The following is an 18,615-nucleotide window of genomic DNA, read 5'->3' as shown; positions in this document are numbered from 1 at the left end:
GTTTTCCTCTGCATGCAAGTCTCAGACTGTGCGCCACAGCAAGCACAGTGCAGATCCCTATTTTCCTGAGGGAACTGGAGTACTGTGCACATGGAAGAAGGTCCCCCCAATATCCACCCAAGCATCTATTCTGACCACTTTCTCTCTCTCTCTTTTTTGGTACTGGGGATTGAACTCCGGTCCTTGCGCTTGCAAGGCAGGCCACCAAACTGCTGAGATAAATCCCCGATTCTAACCACTTTCTCTAGCAGAGCTGATATAGGTACTGTTTTCTCCATGTTATCACATGCCTTGGATTCTGCATGCATGTGTCTCAGATTAGCACCCACATTCTCCCCCAAATCTGCAGATCCCAATGCAGCACAACTTCAACCATACCATTTCTCACTCAGTCTGCTACTTTCACTGTTATGGGTTGAATTGTGTCTTCCATCCAGAAGATTTATGTTGACGCAACCCATGAATTTGACCTTATTTGGAAATAGGGTCCTTGCAGATACAAAACAATGAGATCGTACTGGAGTAGGGTGGGCCCCTAATCCAACATGCGTGGTATCCTTGTACATGGGGAAACTTGGATACTGAGGCACAATGGGAGAATGGCACTGAAGTTGCAGGCAGAGATCTTCTGCAAGGAATATCAAAGATTACCGGTAAACCTCCAGAATTAGGAAAAGGGTACAGAACAGATCCCCTCTCATAGCATCAGAAGGATCCCATTCTGCTGACCTTGTGACTTGGCCTTGAAGCCTCCAGAACTGTGAGCAATCATTTTCTACTGGGAGCAATCATTTCCTCCTAGTCTGCACTCATTATAGCAGCCCTCACAAAACAATACATCTGGAGTTGCCTCTCTGATCCTCTATGCCAAAATTTTGCTCTTCTTCCTTCCAGGCTTACTCAAATCCTAACCTTGTCCAGTGCTTCCTAAACTTGACCCTGTGGAGCACCAGGGAAGCCTTTCAGCCTCTGCAGAGGAGAAGAGGGGGAACAGTGGAGAGGTGGAGTTGGAAAGGAGGGAGCTGGGTGAGCAGAACTAGAGCCTCCACTCTGTCTCCAGCACAGCAGATGTACACAGGCTCCTATGTAGCCCAAGATCCTAGGGGCTTCTCAGTCTTCCAACTCCAGCAGTAATGAGCAAGAATCTGCATCACCTCCTTGGCATGTGGCATCTAGGATGCTCTATAAACTTTTCAGGGATGTTTTAAACACATCCCTTTGCCCTTCAGAGCTCCTTAAAAGCAACCTGTTTGATCAATCACAGATGCCAATGACTAGATAGCACCGTGCAATACAACAGGAGTCACATATGTAATCTGAAACTTCCTGGTAACCACATTATGAGAAAGTAAAAACACATAATAAAATTACTCAGAAGGAAATACACATACATACAAATGAACACATGTAAAACTGGCACAATCTGAAGAAGGTTGATGGATTGTATAAATGCTGACTTTCTAGGTATGATGTTGTACTATAGAGATGTTACCTGTGAGGGAAATTAAGGGAAGGGTACCACAAGTTCTTTCTGTGTTATTTCCTACAGCTGAACAGGACTCTACAGTTCTCAAAAAGCTCTGAAAAAGGAAATAAGTTAGATTAAATTTAATAATACATTTTATTCAATCAATATATTCAAAATATTATCATTTCCATATATAAATAACAAAAATTAATGAGATAAGTTATATCCTCTCTTTCTGGTGAGTTTTTGAAATCCCATGCATATTTTATACTTACCAACAACACATGCCAATCAGCCTACACTTGTTTCCAATGCTTAGTAGCCATGTGGGGCATAGAGTTATCCTCTTGAACAGTGCAAATATAACAGGGACTTAGAGTTTGACCTGCAGATGCCCAGTGAACAACAAAACAGGATAAAGATTGGGACCTCTGTCTTCACTTTATATCTGCTTCCTTTTTACCTTAGAAGTTTGGGTCAGATACTTGCTAAGCCTTGCCCAAGGGCACATTAATTACTTAATGAATGTCTGTCTAAAAACCGGTAATATAAAGTTTAGTAGTCCTAAGTCTACCTACCCTATATTATCCCCATTTGAGACTGAAGACACCATGGCATCTTAAAGATTTTTAGGGAGGGCTGGGGATTTAGCTCAGTGGTTCTGCCGCCTGCCTAGTAAGCACAAGGTCCTGAGTTCAATCCCTGGGACCAAAAACGAAAACAAAAAGATTTGTAGGGACATTCAAATGCCAACTTTTACAGTGTCCTGTTCTAGACCCCCTTGGAGTGGTGCCTAGAAATCTCCTGTTCATTGTCCTAAACCTGAAGTTACCTCTGATTCTAGGAAAAGCACAGCCTCACAGACCACTCCATGATGAGGACACCCTCACCTGCAAACAGGAGCCATCATCTCATGGGAGCTGGATCGCCATCTCAAATCATAAATATTTCTCTGGAGCTGCCTCACCGAACTGTGCCTGAGAAAACAATCAGCCACGAGATGGTGTGACTATAATTTGCTACCTGCCCTAGCTATGTAAACCCTCCAGTTATGCAATCTTTCAACCCTTGTCTTTATTCTACTTTTTTCTAAAACCTCAAAGTTTCTGTCAGCCCTAGGGAGACAGATCTTGAAACTCTATATCTGTTCTCTGTGTCATGGCCCTGCTGATGAAAGTACCCTTCCTACCCTTCACCACAGTTTTTCTCCTTGACTGGCATTTGCGGATGATCTGGCCTTTTAAAATTCCCTAGATCTGGGACTTTTGCTCTAAAATTCTGGAAACACAAAGATAGAACATAAATGTCACTCAATTTATGCTTGCTGCATGAGTGAGTGAATGAATGAATGAACCAATTAATCAACCTGAACCAAGAGGGGCCTGACCATGGCATGCAGAATAGTGTTTTCACCAGCTAGGGGGCCCTGGAGAGAGTCTGGAGGTACAGGAACATTGGCTCTGCAGGCATTGATGGTGGAAAAGGGACTCAGAAGATGATCTTGATTTAGAAGGAGGACAGCAGCCCAGCCTAACCCGGAAGAAAGAGAAAGCACCTGGGAATTCTTGCCTCCCTCAAGCCTTCCTCTGGGGGTTGTGGTTATTTCCAGGAAACAGCAAGTGATCCCAGGAAACCCTGCTCTTTTGATTTACTGGAAGGAAGGGGGAGCTACTATCTGGAAAAGTAAGGTATCTAAGCTTCCTTTGCCCGGAATAGGCACAAGCACCACCAGTCTAAGATAATCTCAGGCTGCAGGGAGCACAGGTGCATCTTAATCTCCCAATAACCCCCAGCACAGTCCCCACATGGCATTTGACACACATCTCCAGTCTTTACTGACTTACTTCCATCTCCTCTCAAGCCAGGGCCTCTGCAAAACCTGTGGGTCCCTCCCAAAGGGAGCCAGCAAAGCCTGGTCCAATCCATTCTCTGAAAGACTGGGCCCTTGTTACTCACTAGAGAGAATTAGCTACCTTGTTCACCCACTCAAATTACACAAAGCTAAACTGAGACCAAAAAGGTCATCAATTAATCACACTGAGCACCAGGGAATAAAAGACAGTTTAAAATCTTTAATAGCTTCTGCTACCTGTTCCTCCAGCTTTAACACCTCTATCTGCCCCCCAGACACTCCTGAAGCCAGTCTCTAACATCTGCCTGTTCTACAAAACCTCCATTATGTCCTACCTAGCTATTCTTACTGTCCTGATTACTGTCTCCTCTGAAACCTGCACCATTTATAGACTATTCCACACAATAATGAACTTATTTATACTGTCTGACATAAATTTTCATTTTGCTTCATTAAGTGTTCTGTAAGTTCCTTAAGGACATGCTTCACGTTTAACAATTCTTTAGTCACGTCCTCAGTCTCTCAGTACAAAGCCGAGTGGGTGCTTGAATGTTTGTCAATTGTTGGGGAAAAGTTTTTGGGTTCTTTTGGTTTGCATCTATTTATTCAATAACTGCCAGAGATTTAGCTCAGTGGTTTCACCGCCTGCCTCACAAGTGCAAGGGCCTGAGTTTGATCCCCAGTATATATATAAAAAACCATTCATTCAATAACTAATGTCAGGCACTGCTGGCATCAGAAAATTCAGAGATGAACACAGCATCGTTTGTATTTTTTACAAAGCCTTTACAAACTGTGTGACTATGCAAGTTACCTACCACATAAGTAATAAGTGAGGAAGACTAATAGGATTATGACAAGAATTAAATGAAATAACCTCCATTTAGGATTATCTGCTTAAATTAGAGCCTAGCTCAGGAAATGTTAATAACATATATTTTTTTTGAAAGAGTCTTACTATGTAGTCTCTGGCTTTAAACTCACTATGTAGCCCAGGCTGGACTTGAACTTGCCACAATCCTCTGCCTCAGCCTCCTGGGTGCTGGGTTTACAGGCATGTGCCACCATACCCAGCTACATGTTAATAATTATATTATTACCTGATGCGTCCTTTACTTGTGTATGCATTTGCCCTTAGGATAACAGGCAGAGTTAAGAGCTAAATTGGAAAATAATTAGGTGCAAAGTGAGTGCACATGGGTAAGTCATAAAGAAGTTAGGGCTGGGGATTTAGCTCAGTGGCACCATGCCACAGAGAGAGAGGGAGGAAAAGAGAAAAGGAGGGAGAGAGAGAGAGAGAGAGAGAGAGAGAGAGAGAGAGAAGAGAGAGGGGGGATGTTTAGCCTAGGTGGGTGTTCAGAAGAGAAACTGAGAGTGGGAGAGAAAATTTCCAGGATTAGCTACCATCTGTGCAGAAAATACTGAACTCAAAGCAAAGAAAAAGGAAAGTTGTCGAAGAGTTTCTATACTGCCTTCACCAAGAGGTAAAATTTCCCTGGAAGAACTGTCAAAATGAAATGGATTGGAGAGAGATGGGAAAGGAAGAGATGAAATCCAGGAGTAAGAAGGTATCACTGTGTCCCCAAGGGACTTTGGGGAAGGGACAAAAAACAACCATTCCCAGCTTAGTGCAAGGCTGGGCAAATATGGGGTCAGGATAGGACTAGAGAGAGCCCACAGTGGGTCAGGGCATGGCCTTTAAAGAGACTCTCAACTCTCAGGCACACGCAAGTGTAGGGTTCACACCTGTGAGTGGGGCCTCCTTAAATTTTGTTCCTTGGTCCCTTGCTAGGCTGGTAGGTGAAGCAGTTCTTAAGGCTGCTCAGCTCACACCCCAGGCTGCAGTCTGCTCAGCATCCTTTCTCCTTTCTAGGGCACCCTCCCCCTCAAGAGCCACACTCTGGGTAGATAATCTCCCAGCACCCTATGGTCTCAACCTTCTGGGGTCTCAGGGCAGTGGAACAGCAGGCTGTGAGCGAAGTGGGGAGCTGGCTGAGAGAAGAGAGCCTCCGGATACACATATGAAGGCAGCACAAAGTCAGGCTGTCCTTTTCCCTGACCTCATTTCATTTCCCCAATCTCAGACCTGCACTAGCCACATGAGGCAGCCCAGATCTGCATACTAGAGGTGCGGGAGGAGGACAGGTGGAGCAAAGACAAAATAGAGGAGGGTCACCTGCACTTGGGACAGGATAAAACGGCTGCCTCAGCTTCTGTCCATTGTGCAATTGCATAGAAAGCAACAGGACTGTTCAGGGCAAAGTATGCTTAGTAAAGACTGCCTGGGTGCTTAGGAATTCAGAGGAAGGAAAGAACATAGTGGGCTAGAAATGGAAAAAGAGGCAGGATTTGGACTGAAATGCAGCCAAGAAGGAACAGCAGGTGGGTAAATAGTGTGGGTAAAAGCATAGTTAGGACAGACACTGTGTATGAGAAGGACCCATGGCCGGCAAGAGAAATGGTCAACTTTCAGGATGGGCTTCAGGCACAGAGGTGAGATTTTTGTTTGGAAAGGGACCAGGAGGGCTGGAGATTTAGCTCAGCGGATCGGTGGCCTGCCTTGCAAGCGCAAGGACCAGAGTTCAATCCCCGGTACCAAAAAAAAAGAAAAAAAAAAGAAAGGGACCAGGAAACAGATCCATTCAAGGGCTTCCACTTCTGAAAAAAAAAAAAAAATGGCAGACTGAGAAGCTCTATGCACCCCCATTGTCACCCTTTAGGAAGGAGGGGTTTCTTCCCACCTGTTAAGGATGCTAAGAGAGCTAACAGACTTCAACTTGCAACCTTCTCTTGAATTGCCTCAGACAAGGAGAGCCACCTCTCCCACGGTCATGCCCCTCCCAGTGACAGCTCTCATCCAGTGACAGACTGATTCACTTAGAGGTGTAAAGGTTTGACCCCTCATCCCAGCTCTGGGATGTCTGAAGGGCCATCCCACCTCCAAGGCTGCCTATGGAGTCAACTAAGGCTTGGGCTGGGACGTATAGCAGCTGTTTCTCCCTCTGCCTAATTGTATTCTTTCTTCTCCCTTCCTCAAGTATTGACCCTTACAGCAATAAACATCCTGTATGCCAATCTCTTAATCTGCTTCCCAAGGAACTCAAGGAATCTGCAACATCCCACTACAAAACACTGAAATAGCAAGTAAAGCATCTATGAAGTTCCTTCTTAAGAGGATGAACAATTTGGCAAGGAAAGAAATATTAGTTGAGATCTAAACCAGAAGCTGCCTTATGGACAACAGCTAAACCAAGGGCTTTATGCTTCTCTTGAATGGGCCATAGCGCCTATCCAAGGCAGAGAGTTGCATTTGAAACTCTTCTAAAGCTAAGAAAACACAAACCATTCCAAAGGTAAGAAGGGAGAAAAAATGGCATATGTGAAAAACACAAAATACAACGGTAGAAATAAATCCTTAGTCATCAGTAATCACAATAAATGTAAATACACTAAACTTCCTAAGAAAAAAATTGTCAGATTAAATATAAAAACTGTAATTACAGCTGGCTACAACAGACATAAATTGAAAGATACACAAATGTTGAAAATGGGGAATCAGCATTATAAATACCATATTCTTTCACCATAATACCTTTTTTTTTTCTTTTTTTTTTTTTTGAGACAGGGTCTCACTATGTAGTTGCGATTGACCTGGAACTCACTATGGAGCCCAGGCTGGTCTCGAACTGATGGCAATCCTCCTGCCTCAGCCTCCCGAGTGCTGGAATTACAGGCATGCACCACCATGCTAGGCTCACCATAATACCTTTGAGTTAATCAAATTATTAAAGAAGTAAAAAAGTAAATACAGTGGACTCTTGACTTACAAATTTGATTGGTTCCTGAGGGCTGGTTGTAATTCAAGTTGGTTGTAAGTCAATACAGCTGAGATCTGGATATTTACCTAGGTACACACTATAGATAACAAGAGGCAGATCAATCTTCCATTAACTTAATTAACCCAAGTTGTTCATATGTCAGGCTGGTTGTAGCCCGAGGGTCCACTGAACCTGGAAATTTTCAAACATTTCTAAATGTATGGGTAAAAAATAAGCCAAGTGGGCCAGGGATTTAGCTGAGTGGTTCTACTGCCTGCCTCGCGAGCACAGGTCCTGAGTTCTATGCCCCCCACCAAATAAGCCATGATAAGAACTGGAAAATAATCAAAATTAAACATGAAAATACTTCTGAGTTAGGTGCCATGGTACACATCTGTAATCCCAGCACTCAGGAACCTGAGGCAGGAGGACTGCCATCAGTTCAAGGCCAGCCAGTGCTACATAGTAAGTTCAAGTCCAGCTGAACTGCAAAGAAAGATCCTGTCTGGGAAAAAAAAAAAGAAAAAAATACTTCTAGTAGACCACTAACAAATTACTCAATTTCACTGGGCTTCAGTTTCCTCATCTACAAAATGATCATCCTATCTAATATTTGTTGGTATAAAAACTTAGTATAGAGGAATGGAATTGATATGAGAAAATGAAAAATGGAAACAAAGTCTTTCTAAATAGAGAGGGGTGGAGGGATTGAAAGAAGGGCAGGGGAAGGGGGGAAAATAAGAATCAACATATATTATGTAAAGGCACAAGTCTCCAATGATGAATGTCATTATATTGTATAACTAAAATGTATCAATAAAATAAAAAAAAATTTTAAAGAACATAGTAAAACAAGAGATGGTGGCACATGCCTATAATCTCAGTACTTGGGGAGTCTAAAATAGGAGGATCAACAGTTTGAACCCAACCCTGAAAATTTAGAAAGATCCTATCTTAAAATAAAAATAAATAAATAAAGGGCTGGGGATGTAGCTTTGGGCAAAGGTCCTTGGTTTAATACTCAGCACTGCAAAAGTATGTTAACACACAAAGCGGTTAGATTAGCACATGGAACATAGTTAATGGAATATGATTTGAGTTGCTAACATCATCGCCATCTACCCCAAGCTCAAGGAATATAACTAAAGAAGTATTTAGAGGAAATTTTATTACCTTAAAAAGTTTACATTAGCGTATAAGAAAGATGGAAATTTAAAGAGACAAGCATCTAACATGAGAAGTTAGAAAAAGAATGACAGCAATAAATCCAAAGCAGAAGAATTAGTAAAATAGCAAATATCCAAGAGAAGATCAACAAAGCCAATATCTGGTCATTTAACAAACATTGTTTAAAAATATAACAAAAGAAATAAGTAAACAGTGTTGGGAACTGAACGGGGATTATGTTAGGAATGTTAGGAAGTGGGGGTTATGGCTTGTGTTTAGATGTCCCCCAAAGCTTCTGTGGTCATAGGCTATTTTGGAGGTGGCAGAATCTAGAGTGTGTGAGTGATTTATGGTGGGTCTAGGCCTTAGGGCACTAGGATTAAGGCTGTGAGTCCTACTCGCCCTAAGTAGTCTGAATAAGATTAAAGGGGCAGAAAGACTGTGAATATCCCTTGTTTTGCTACCTTCTGGCTGCCATGAACTGTTTCTCCTCTGTAAGGCCTGTCAGCCATCTTGGAGCCAGCTGATTATGGAATGGAAACTTCCAAGCACTGTAAGCTAAGTAAGCCCTTTCCCTTTTAACTTTGGGTGTCAGGTATTTTGTCTCAGCAATGAAATAAAAGTAACCTACACAGTGGGCAACAACTATAAGTGCAACAGAGATATAATAGAGACTGCTATGAACTTGATGCCAATAAATTTGAATTTCTTTAATTTCTAGAAAAATATAATTTACCAAATTTGAATGAAATAAAAATTTTAAATATACTTCCAATCACTAAAGAAAGGTGTTAGTAACTCAGTCTATTAGGAAAAAAAAATCAGGTGTACAGGGCTGTAAGGTAAATTCTACCAAACAGTCAGAGTAGATAATCTCAAAAACCATTCTGGAGAACAATCCATTTTGTAACATTTGTTTTAAAACCACACAAAGACAGCTGGAAAAGGAAATTTTTTTTCCTCATTGAGTTTATTGGAACATTTTAGGTATACCGTACAGTTACATTCATTATTGGGATCTTGTACCTTTACATGACAGGTCTTGGTTCTCATTTTTTTCCCCTTGTCCCTGCCCTCCCTTCAATTACATACCATGATCACTGAAGAGATACAATATTCTAACTAAATATAATAGTCAATGAAATCTCACACTGCATAAAACAACAATACACCCACGAACAAGCTAGTTTTATCCCTAATAATATGTTCAACATCTGTTAATGTAATTTACCATATCAAATGATTAAAGGAGACAAACTATCATCCAATACACATAGAAAATATCCAATAGACAGAAAAAGGGCCTGGGATTTAGTCCAGCAGCACCACGCCTTTCTGGCAAGTGCAAAGTACTAAGTTTGATTCCCTGTACCAAAAAAAAAAGCACCTAACAAAATTGAAATTCAAACAAAACTACCTAACACAGACACTGTACAAGTGTATGGAAGTGTGTGGAATTTTCCTTACCTACTAGAAGATATCTAAAAAAAAAAAAAAAACCTAAATATTCCCAACAGTGAGGCTTTTATGGCATTGTCTTTACGATCAGGATTTATCATACGATATGCAAAAATTAGCTCAAAGTGTATAAAAAACCTCAATATGAGAGCTAAAGCTACAAAACTCTTAGAAAAGATATGTATAAATCTTTATGATCATAATTTAAGCAATGGTTTCTTAAATATAATGGCTAAAGCATAACCAAAAAACAACAACAAAAACCTAGATGAATTATAATTTATCAAAAGTTTAAACTTTTATACTTCAAAGGATACCAAGAAGAAGGTTAAGACATAGGGTTGGGGGTACAGAGGAGTGACAGAGTACTTGTCTAGCTCCCAAGAGGATCTAGGTTTAATCCCCAGAACTGGGGGAAAAAAGATGAAAAGACAATTCATAGAATCAGAGAAATGTTTTGCAAATTATACATTTATTAAGGTACTTATATTTTAAATATATGAACTATATAACTCAATAATAAAAAAGACAAATAATCCAGTTTCTAAATAGGCAAAGGATCTAAACAAATATTTTTTCAAAGAAGAAATACACATGACCAGTAAGTACAAAAAAGGATATTCCATACCTTTAGTCATCAGGAAAATGCAAAATCAAAGCCTCAGTGAAGTTCCATTTCAAGCCACCAGAATGGCTGTGATAAAAATGACAGATAATGACGACTACTCTGAAGAAACTGGAACCCTCATACACTGCTAAAAACAATATAAAATGTTGTAAACACTTTGGGAAACAATCTGGCAATTCCTCAGATGGTAAATATAGAGTTTCCATATGACTTAGCAACCCTACTCAAAGATAAGAACCTAGTAGAAATGAAAACATATATCCATGAAAAAAAATTCGTGCCTGACAGTATCATTTATAAACACCAAAAATGGAAAACCTAAATGGTCATGAGTTGAAGAATGAATAAACAAAATCTCAAGGTGTATGCCTGTAATTCCAGCACTCTGGGAGGTTGAGGCAGGAGGATCACAAGTTAAACCCAGCCTGGGCAACTTAATACGTTAGTAAGACCTTGTCTCAAAATAAATGAGATTTAAAAAGGGCTGAGGATCTAGCTCAGTGGGAAGGCCCTGGGTTCAATCTCCATGCAGGAGGGGTGTAGGGGGACTTCCTCATTGCTCTCCGTCCTTCTCAGCTTTGGGTTCATCAGCCACTAAATGAAGGCATTCACCAAGACTCTCTTCTGTGTCCTGACCACTATCATTTTCTGCTCCTTCTTGTGTGACTGCATCTAACCCCTTGTGCAGATCAGTATTTTTTAATGTCTTTACTTTTTAAAAAAATTTCTGATGCTGAGGGTCAAACCCAAGGTCTCATACTTGTTACACAAGCTCTATCACTGAGCTACACTTCCTGCCCCACAGACCAGTACTTGCTTACACCAAATGGGTTGTAAAATCAAATTTAATAGATTGTTTTCAGATTCTTAGTCAACTTTTGTGATAAAATACAAAAAACAATTTTACTGTTTTAACCATTTGTAAGTGTACAGTGCAGCATTCTAAGTTCATGCACATTGTTGTGCTGCCATCACCGTGAGCCATCTCCAGGATTCTGTGACTTTCCCCAACTGAAACTCTCATTTCATTAAATGATAACTTTCCATTTACCTCCCAGCCTCTGGCAATCACCATTCTACTTCCTGTCCTTATTAATTTGACAACTCTTAAATACTTCCTATAAGTGGAATAATACAGTGTTTATCCTTTGGTGCCTGGATTATTTTGATGTCTTCAAGGTTCATCCATGGTGTTACCTCTGTCAGGAAGTCTTTCTTTTAAAAGACTGAGTAATATCCCATTGTATTTTCTTAAAGAAACTGAAAAGTTTTATTGAAGTAGAACAGAAAATAGTAGAATAGGTTTTTCTAATAAGATGAAATATTATTTACAAAATGTTTGTTGTTCCCCAAATCTATTTCTTTTTTCCATTTTTTAAAAACTAATTTTATTGGTACATTTTTGATACATATAATGACCATAGTTACCCTAAGGAATTTGTACCTGTACATATATAATTATTCTTCTTTTTTCCCAATCCCCTCCGCTCACTTCAACTCCTCTTCCCCTCATTCACAAAAGCTTTGCTTCCACTTTTTCCTTCTATTCTTTTTCCTTTTCTCTTCCTTCTTTTTCACTCCCTCCCCTCCCTGTTCCCCTTCCCATTCACACATTTCCATCCTATTTCACAATATTATACACAATTGGTCCTTATTTACACATCAGTTTCTCACACCAGAAAAGCAATACAATATTTAAACATATGTATCTGATAGGAAGAAAAGGGCTAAAGGTGTAGGGGAAGTGGGAAGGGTAGGGGAAAAATATAAGGGAAAAGAAAAAAAATGTGAGAAAATGAAAAATGGAAATAAAGTATTTGTAAATAGGGCAGGGAGGAGGGGATGAAGGGAGGGCAGGGTATGGGAAAAAAAATGAGAACCAAGACCTGTCATGTAAAGGTACAAGGTCCCAATGATGAATGTAACTGTACTGTATACCTAAAATGTACCAATAAACTCAATGAGATGAAAAATAAATAAATAAACATATATGTCTGATTTATTTCACTTAAGAGTATGGTTCCAAGATGCATCCATTTACCTAAAAATTTCTCATTATCCTTTTTTATGGTACAGTACTACTCTATTGTGTACAAAAACCACATCTTCTTTATACATTCATCTGTTGATGGGTATTTGGGCTGTTTCCAAGATTCAGCTATTACAAATTGTACTGCTATAAAAATGATGTGCATATATTACTGTGATATGATGCTTTTAACTCTTTTGGGAAGATACCAAGAGGGGAATAGCTGGGTCAAATGGAACCTCTAGTTTTAGTCTTTTGAGGAATCTCCACACTGATTTCCACAGTGGTTCCACCAGTCCAGAGTCCCACCAGCAGTGGAGAAGGGTTCCTTTTTCCCCATAGCCCCTCCAGCATTTGTTATTGGTTGATTTCTTGGTAGCAGGCATTCTTTCTGGAATGAAATGGAATCTCAGCATTATTTTAATTTGCATCTCTTGCATGACCAGTGATGTTGAACATTTTTCATATATTTATTTGCCGTTTGTACTTCTTCATCTGAGCTGTGTCTATTCATTTCAGATGCCCGTTTTTAAAATTGGGCCTTTAAATTTGGAGGGATCTGATTTTTTAAAGTTCTTTATATGTTCTAGATATTAGTCCTTTGTCTAATGAACAGCTGCCAAAAATATTTTTCCCATTCTGTGAGTTGTCTCTTCAATCTGTTGGTGGTTTCTTTTACTGTGCAAAAGCTTTTTAATAAGATGAGATCCCAGTTCTTGATTCTTTGTAGTATTTCCCATGCAATCAGAGTTTGGTTCATGAAGGCTTTGGCTACACCTATGTCTTCAAGAATTCTACCTATTCTATCTTTCAGCAGATTTAGTGTTTCTGTTTTAATATTTAGATCTTTGATCCATTTTGATTTTAATTTAATACATGTGAGAAGAGATACAGGTCTAGTTTTATTCTTTGCCACATAGAAAGCCAGTTTTTTTTAGCACCACTTATTAAAGAGGCTATCTTTCTTCCATTGAAGGTGTTTGGTCCCTTTGTCAAAGATAGGGTGGCTGAGTGTGTTTGGAGCTATTTCTGCATCTTCTAATCTGTTCCATTGATCCTTGGATCTGCTTTTTTGTCTTGTTTTGTCTTTTGGATTTTTGTTATTATTGTTGTTTTGTCAGCTCCATGCTGTTTTTATCATAATAGTTTTTTAGTTTCATTTCAAGTCAGGGATCATGATGCTACCTGCCTTGCCTTTGTTGTCCAGAATTGCCTTTGCTATTCTAGGTCTCTTCTGATTCCATATGAATTTTAGGATTGTTTTCTCTAATTCTGTGAGATATGCTACTGGCATTTTGATTGGGATTGCGTTAAATCTGTATAACAATTTTAAAAGAATGGCTATTTTCACTATATTGCTTCTTCCTACCCAAGGACAAGGAATATCTCCATTTTCTGATATCCTTTTTTTTTCCTCTCTCTCATTGAGTTTATTGGTTACATTTAGGTATACAGTACAGTTACATTCATCATTGGGATCTTGTACCTTTACATGACAGGTCTTGGTTCTCATTTGTTCCCCTTGTGTCTGCCCTCCCTTCATCCCTCCTCCCTCTGATATCCTTTTTTATTTCCTGTTTTAGAGTACCATAATTTTCAATATAAAGGTCCTTCACTTCCTTCATTAGATTGATTCCTAAGTATTTCACTTTTTAATTTTATTGTGAAAAGTGAGGTTTCCCTAATTTCTCTTTCAGTGAGTCTATTTTGTGTACAAGAATACTACTGATTTTTGAGCGTTGGCTTTGTATCCAGCTACACTTCTGGATTTGATTATTAAATCTAGAAGTCTTTTGGTGGAGTTACCCAAATATAATTCTTACTGTGCATTAAAATCATAAAAATTTCTAAAGCATTGACTTTCATGGATGGACCCTCAAAGTCCACATAGCTAGCCTGGCTGTTTCCTATCTGACTCCCTGAGCTCCTTCCAAAGAGCTGATGGATAGCTCCACATGGTGGCCTTGCAGTGTCCCAGCACATCCAGAATTAGGCTTGGAAGTCTCTGTCCTGACCTGTTCCTTCTCCCACATTTTGGCCCCATCTGCCTCACCCATCCCCAACACTACAGATATAACAATCTATCAGGCAGAATACTGCACTCCTCCGGCATGCCTCACTCCTTGCTCAAACTGAGTTTCACTCCTTTCCTTCTATCTCCACCTACGTCTTTGGATCATTTCATTGAGACCTCCCTCAAATGCCACTCTGAAGAACACCGATTCACTGTGGCTTCCTCCTCCTCATCCTTAAAGTCCCTTGCCCATCCCTCCCAGCATGCCTCCCCTTGGAGGCATGTGCCTTTCTGTCTTTCCAACAGCCCATGAGCTCCTCCAGATCTGCACTGTGTCTGTCTGCACACATTGCACCCTCAGCATCTAGGCTGGTGCTCAGTACATAGTGAATCTTTGTTAAGCATTTAATCAAATACTTTGTAAGTATTCAATCAAACACAGACAAGGAAGCCAAGAACATCAAGGGGAAACTTCACAGCTTTGTTCCATGTCTTTTCTTCCTAATCCACATAGTATATTCATCCTCCAAAAGAAACCCCAAGTGCACTAGGCTATCAGATCTACCTACCTTCTCCCCTCCTGGTCAAGCTAGATCCCCAGAATTCTGACTGATCACCATGGACCTTCTCAGAAGTACCCTCTATACAGCCCAGAGAGAGATCTAAGAAATAATCATACATGCCCCACATCTCCCACTTCCTTGAAAAGCAATCTGTCCCTAATTTATCACTGGAAGACCCTGCCATCCCTTTGTCTCTGGGTTTGTGTAAGGTGGAATCGAAGCAGTCTTTAGGAATACCTTCGCTCTAAAGTGGATCCACTCCATGCAACAACTTCTCTTCACTTTTTATGGGCCTAGGATAATACCTCCCAGCCGCTCTTCATTTTATCCTTTCCTGTACAAGACCCGGATATCTATCCTCCTTCCTAATGGCTTTTATCATGTCACCATTCTGCTCAAGTACCATTTATGTCATTCTATGGCCTAATGAACCAAACTCAAATTGTTCTCAATCTCTGGAGCACTTCGCTGGAGCTAGATCTCCATTGTTAGAGCTTGTCCACATCTTCCCTCACATTAATGAAGCCATCTTTTCATGTGTCTTTCCAGTGAATACCCCTGCATACACACAATGCAGACACATACCTACCCCACCTTCAATCATTTATTCATTATCCATATTTATTGTATTTATTATAGTATAATATATAAATATTATCCATTTTATTGTATTTATTTACTGTATGCCAGATACATAGCTTTTTGTCTAGAGCAGAGTCTCTCAATCTTTGCACTACTAACATTTGGGGCTAAATAATTCTCTGTTGTGATGGGCAGACTGTACATTGGAGTATCTTTCCAGCACCTCTGGCCTCTTCCCATTTGATGCCTAGGGCACAACCAAAAAATGTCTCTGCACATTGGCTAGGGGCAGAATTGGCCTCAACTGAGAACCACTGGTCTAGAGAAGTAGGGGGAGCTAGTTAGAGGTCATCTGGTGACCTGCTATAGAGGCAGGTTAATAGATCACACCTGGGAGTGAGATCCATGGTCCAGAAATCTGCATTTCAGTGGCTTCTTGGTGACTCTATCAATGGTCTCTGGCTGAGGAACACAGGACTGAGATTTCCAGATAGGAAACAGAATAATAATTCCTTGAATTAGTTCATTAACGTTAAGATATGCGTATGAAATGAGATAGGTAAGCAGATATTTTGGCTGCAACTGATGTGGCAGCCACAACAGCATTCGAGATGGCAGCAGCCTTCCTGATGGACTAACCAGTGACTGAGCCATGTGCGGCAATGAAGGTGTGAGAGAGATGAGACAGGATGGTGCCACATGTGCATTTCTAAACATCTATTCCTACTCCTTTTAGTTGTGGATGTTCACAACCTCTCCAGCCAAATGGTATTCTTTCTTCACTCATATTCCACCTCCTCCAGACAATCCTCCCTAACCACATCAGCCCATCAATGCATCTCTTCTCAGACAATTTTACACTTACTTCTCCCTCTTTATGTCCATTTTGTTTTCCCAGACTTCAAATTCCCTGAACACTAGGACAACATCTTCATCTCCTTCTTTACAGATCCAGGGCTTCTTTCTAGGATCAGCACAAATAGTCCTTGCTTGGTAAGACTAAGCTGAGTCTCTAAAATAAGGCCTTAATATGTCATCAATGTGACTTGGAGGGTCAGGATCTCCAAGGGAGGGATGGGTAGCAGCTGGTGCACCTGCTGGGATCCAGACAACCAGCCCCTCCACCGAAACCAGGCAGAGCTTTTGAGAGCCAGCAAGCAGTGGTGCAATTGGCATTTGCCCTGGTACTGATACCTCCTCTGTTGGCCAGGCAGGGGTCTGGACAGCCCCAGCAGCACTGGGGGGAAGAAGAAGGCAGGAGTCCAGAACTTCTCCACAGGGGGAAAAGCAGCAAGAAAGCAGCAGGCCATGAGTCTGAAGAGCTGCAGTTGGGCTGGTTCTGGGCCTCTCTGTCCTTGCACAGGATCATGTCCAGGACAGCAGTAACCAAAGGAGAAGGTCGGTTCAGTAAGACCCAACAAGCCAGGAGATTCTGAAAATGTTCCTTAAAGCTACCCGCATCTCACAGAGCACATGAGCCGCCACCAATCAGGAAAGAAGGCTCTCTGGGAAGGTCAAGAGCAGTGACTGGCTAGAAACAAATGTTTAGGACAAGAGACCTCACTTTCCCTAGCTCTAGGAGGAGTTACAAAGAAGGGAAACAACCCAACTGTTTAGCATTCCTACTGGGAACAAGACCACCACTGAGGCTTCCCACCTTCCAGGGAAGGCCAGATTGGGGGCACATACAACTGAAATAGACCCCAAGGGGTGAATAAAGAACAACTGTTCTACTATTTCAAAGTTTTGAAAAGAAAATGAGATAGTTACACAGCCAGAGAGATCTTTTCTTTCCTGCAATGATGGAGGATATGGTTTTGGTGGGGAGACAGAGCAGCAAAGAAGAACATGGGGGATGGGGGTGTCACCCTATCTACCAAAGCATCTGGTATACAGGAATCGTAGAGACCCTTGGCCCAGGGGAGTCACCCACAGTGTTTTCCCCAAGCCAGCAGAGCTGCAGGAGGCAGCTGGCATTTCAGTGTAGACTGCATTTCAGTCCATTTCAGAGAGACTGAGGCAGTGTCTGACCTTCTGAGTGGCACCTTCGACTGCCCTTTGTTTTCTCAGAGTTTGACAGTGGATGGGGTAGGGGACAGGGGAAGAATCCAACTTCTGCACAGCTCTGTCCTTCGGCCTTAAAAATGAGAAACAGCTATCTGCTTAAGAAGGGATCAGGTAGTAGGTTCACAAATCCAGAGGCTAGCATTATAAGAATTCTCTCTGCCAATGCATCTTCACAGCCCAGTACCACCCCCACTCAACCCGATGCTCTAGGGGAGATAATGTTCCCCCTGTAAGGGGCCCACAAAAATGTAGTATCCGCCAGGTTTTAAAACAAAACAAAAAATAGACTCGATCTTGAGCCTTCGGGCTCCAACCAAATGGCCGCGGAACTATAGGTTTGGGGAACACGGATCGGATCCTTGCTGCTGCTCGAGGCATTTAAATAGATTTGTCAGCTTGGCTGCTTAGAATTCCAAACTGCTCGGCGTTTTTCAGAGCAGAACAAAGTTGTCAGGGCCTCCCAGCCAAAGACAAACGCTCTCCCGCCACTCACAGCGGAGATGCCCCTCGCAGCGCTAGGACCCAAGCTGACACGGGGTGCCTGGGCTAAGTGCAGATCCCACGGCCACTGGTCCCCGGGGACGCTGCGGCTGCAGCCACCAGGAGACTCGCCCACGGGCTCCGCGCATCCCACCCCTTCCTGGACTTTCTTACCTCTTAATGTAGTTCCTGCCATACAGGATCTGTTGCAACAAGGTCACCAACGCAAAGGCGCAGATGAAAATGAACAGCAAAGTTCGGTTCCCCAAGAGATCCCGGTTGGCCGAGGGGTCTGCGTAGCGCATCCTGGCGGCGGAGCGCCGCGGACGCAGGGTGAGGGGAGGTCCAGCAATCACGAGCCGGGTTCCTGGGCCCCGGGGGCCGTGCGGCCGACTAGGCGAGTCACTGCGCTGTCAGGCGAACGGAGGACTTCGCTGGGCAAAGTTTCCGGCTGGCGCAGTCGGAGAAAGGAGCATTCGAACGTCTCCG

At 41.7% G+C, this 18,615-nt stretch overlaps 1 protein-coding gene across 3 annotated transcripts in view; it reads right to left on the bottom strand.

Moving 5' to 3' along the window:
- Positions 1 to 18,609, bottom strand: part of St8sia5 (ST8 alpha-N-acetyl-neuraminide alpha-2,8-sialyltransferase 5) — a 92,376-nt gene extending 73,767 nt beyond the window's left edge. For all 3 annotated transcript variants that reach the window (XM_010621648.1, XM_010621649.1, XM_033757444.1), the window contains exon 1: positions 18,301 to 18,609. In XM_010621648.1, coding sequence (XP_010619950.1) covers positions 18,301 to 18,431 — 131 coding nt within the window. In that variant the 5' untranslated portion in view covers positions 18,432 to 18,609. The remainder of the gene's footprint in view (positions 1 to 18,300) is intronic.
- Positions 18,610 to 18,615: the final 6 nt, after the last annotated feature.

Source organism: Fukomys damarensis, unplaced genomic scaffold (assembly GCF_012274545.1).
Source record: "Fukomys damarensis isolate Sample0158 unplaced genomic scaffold, DMR_v1.0_HiC HiC_scaffold_30, whole genome shotgun sequence".
In the NCBI taxonomy this organism is placed as follows: Eukaryota; Metazoa; Chordata; class Mammalia; order Rodentia; family Bathyergidae; genus Fukomys; species Fukomys damarensis.
Note: the sequence above shows the minus strand (reverse complement) of the source record. Positions and strands in the feature narration are given on the sequence as shown.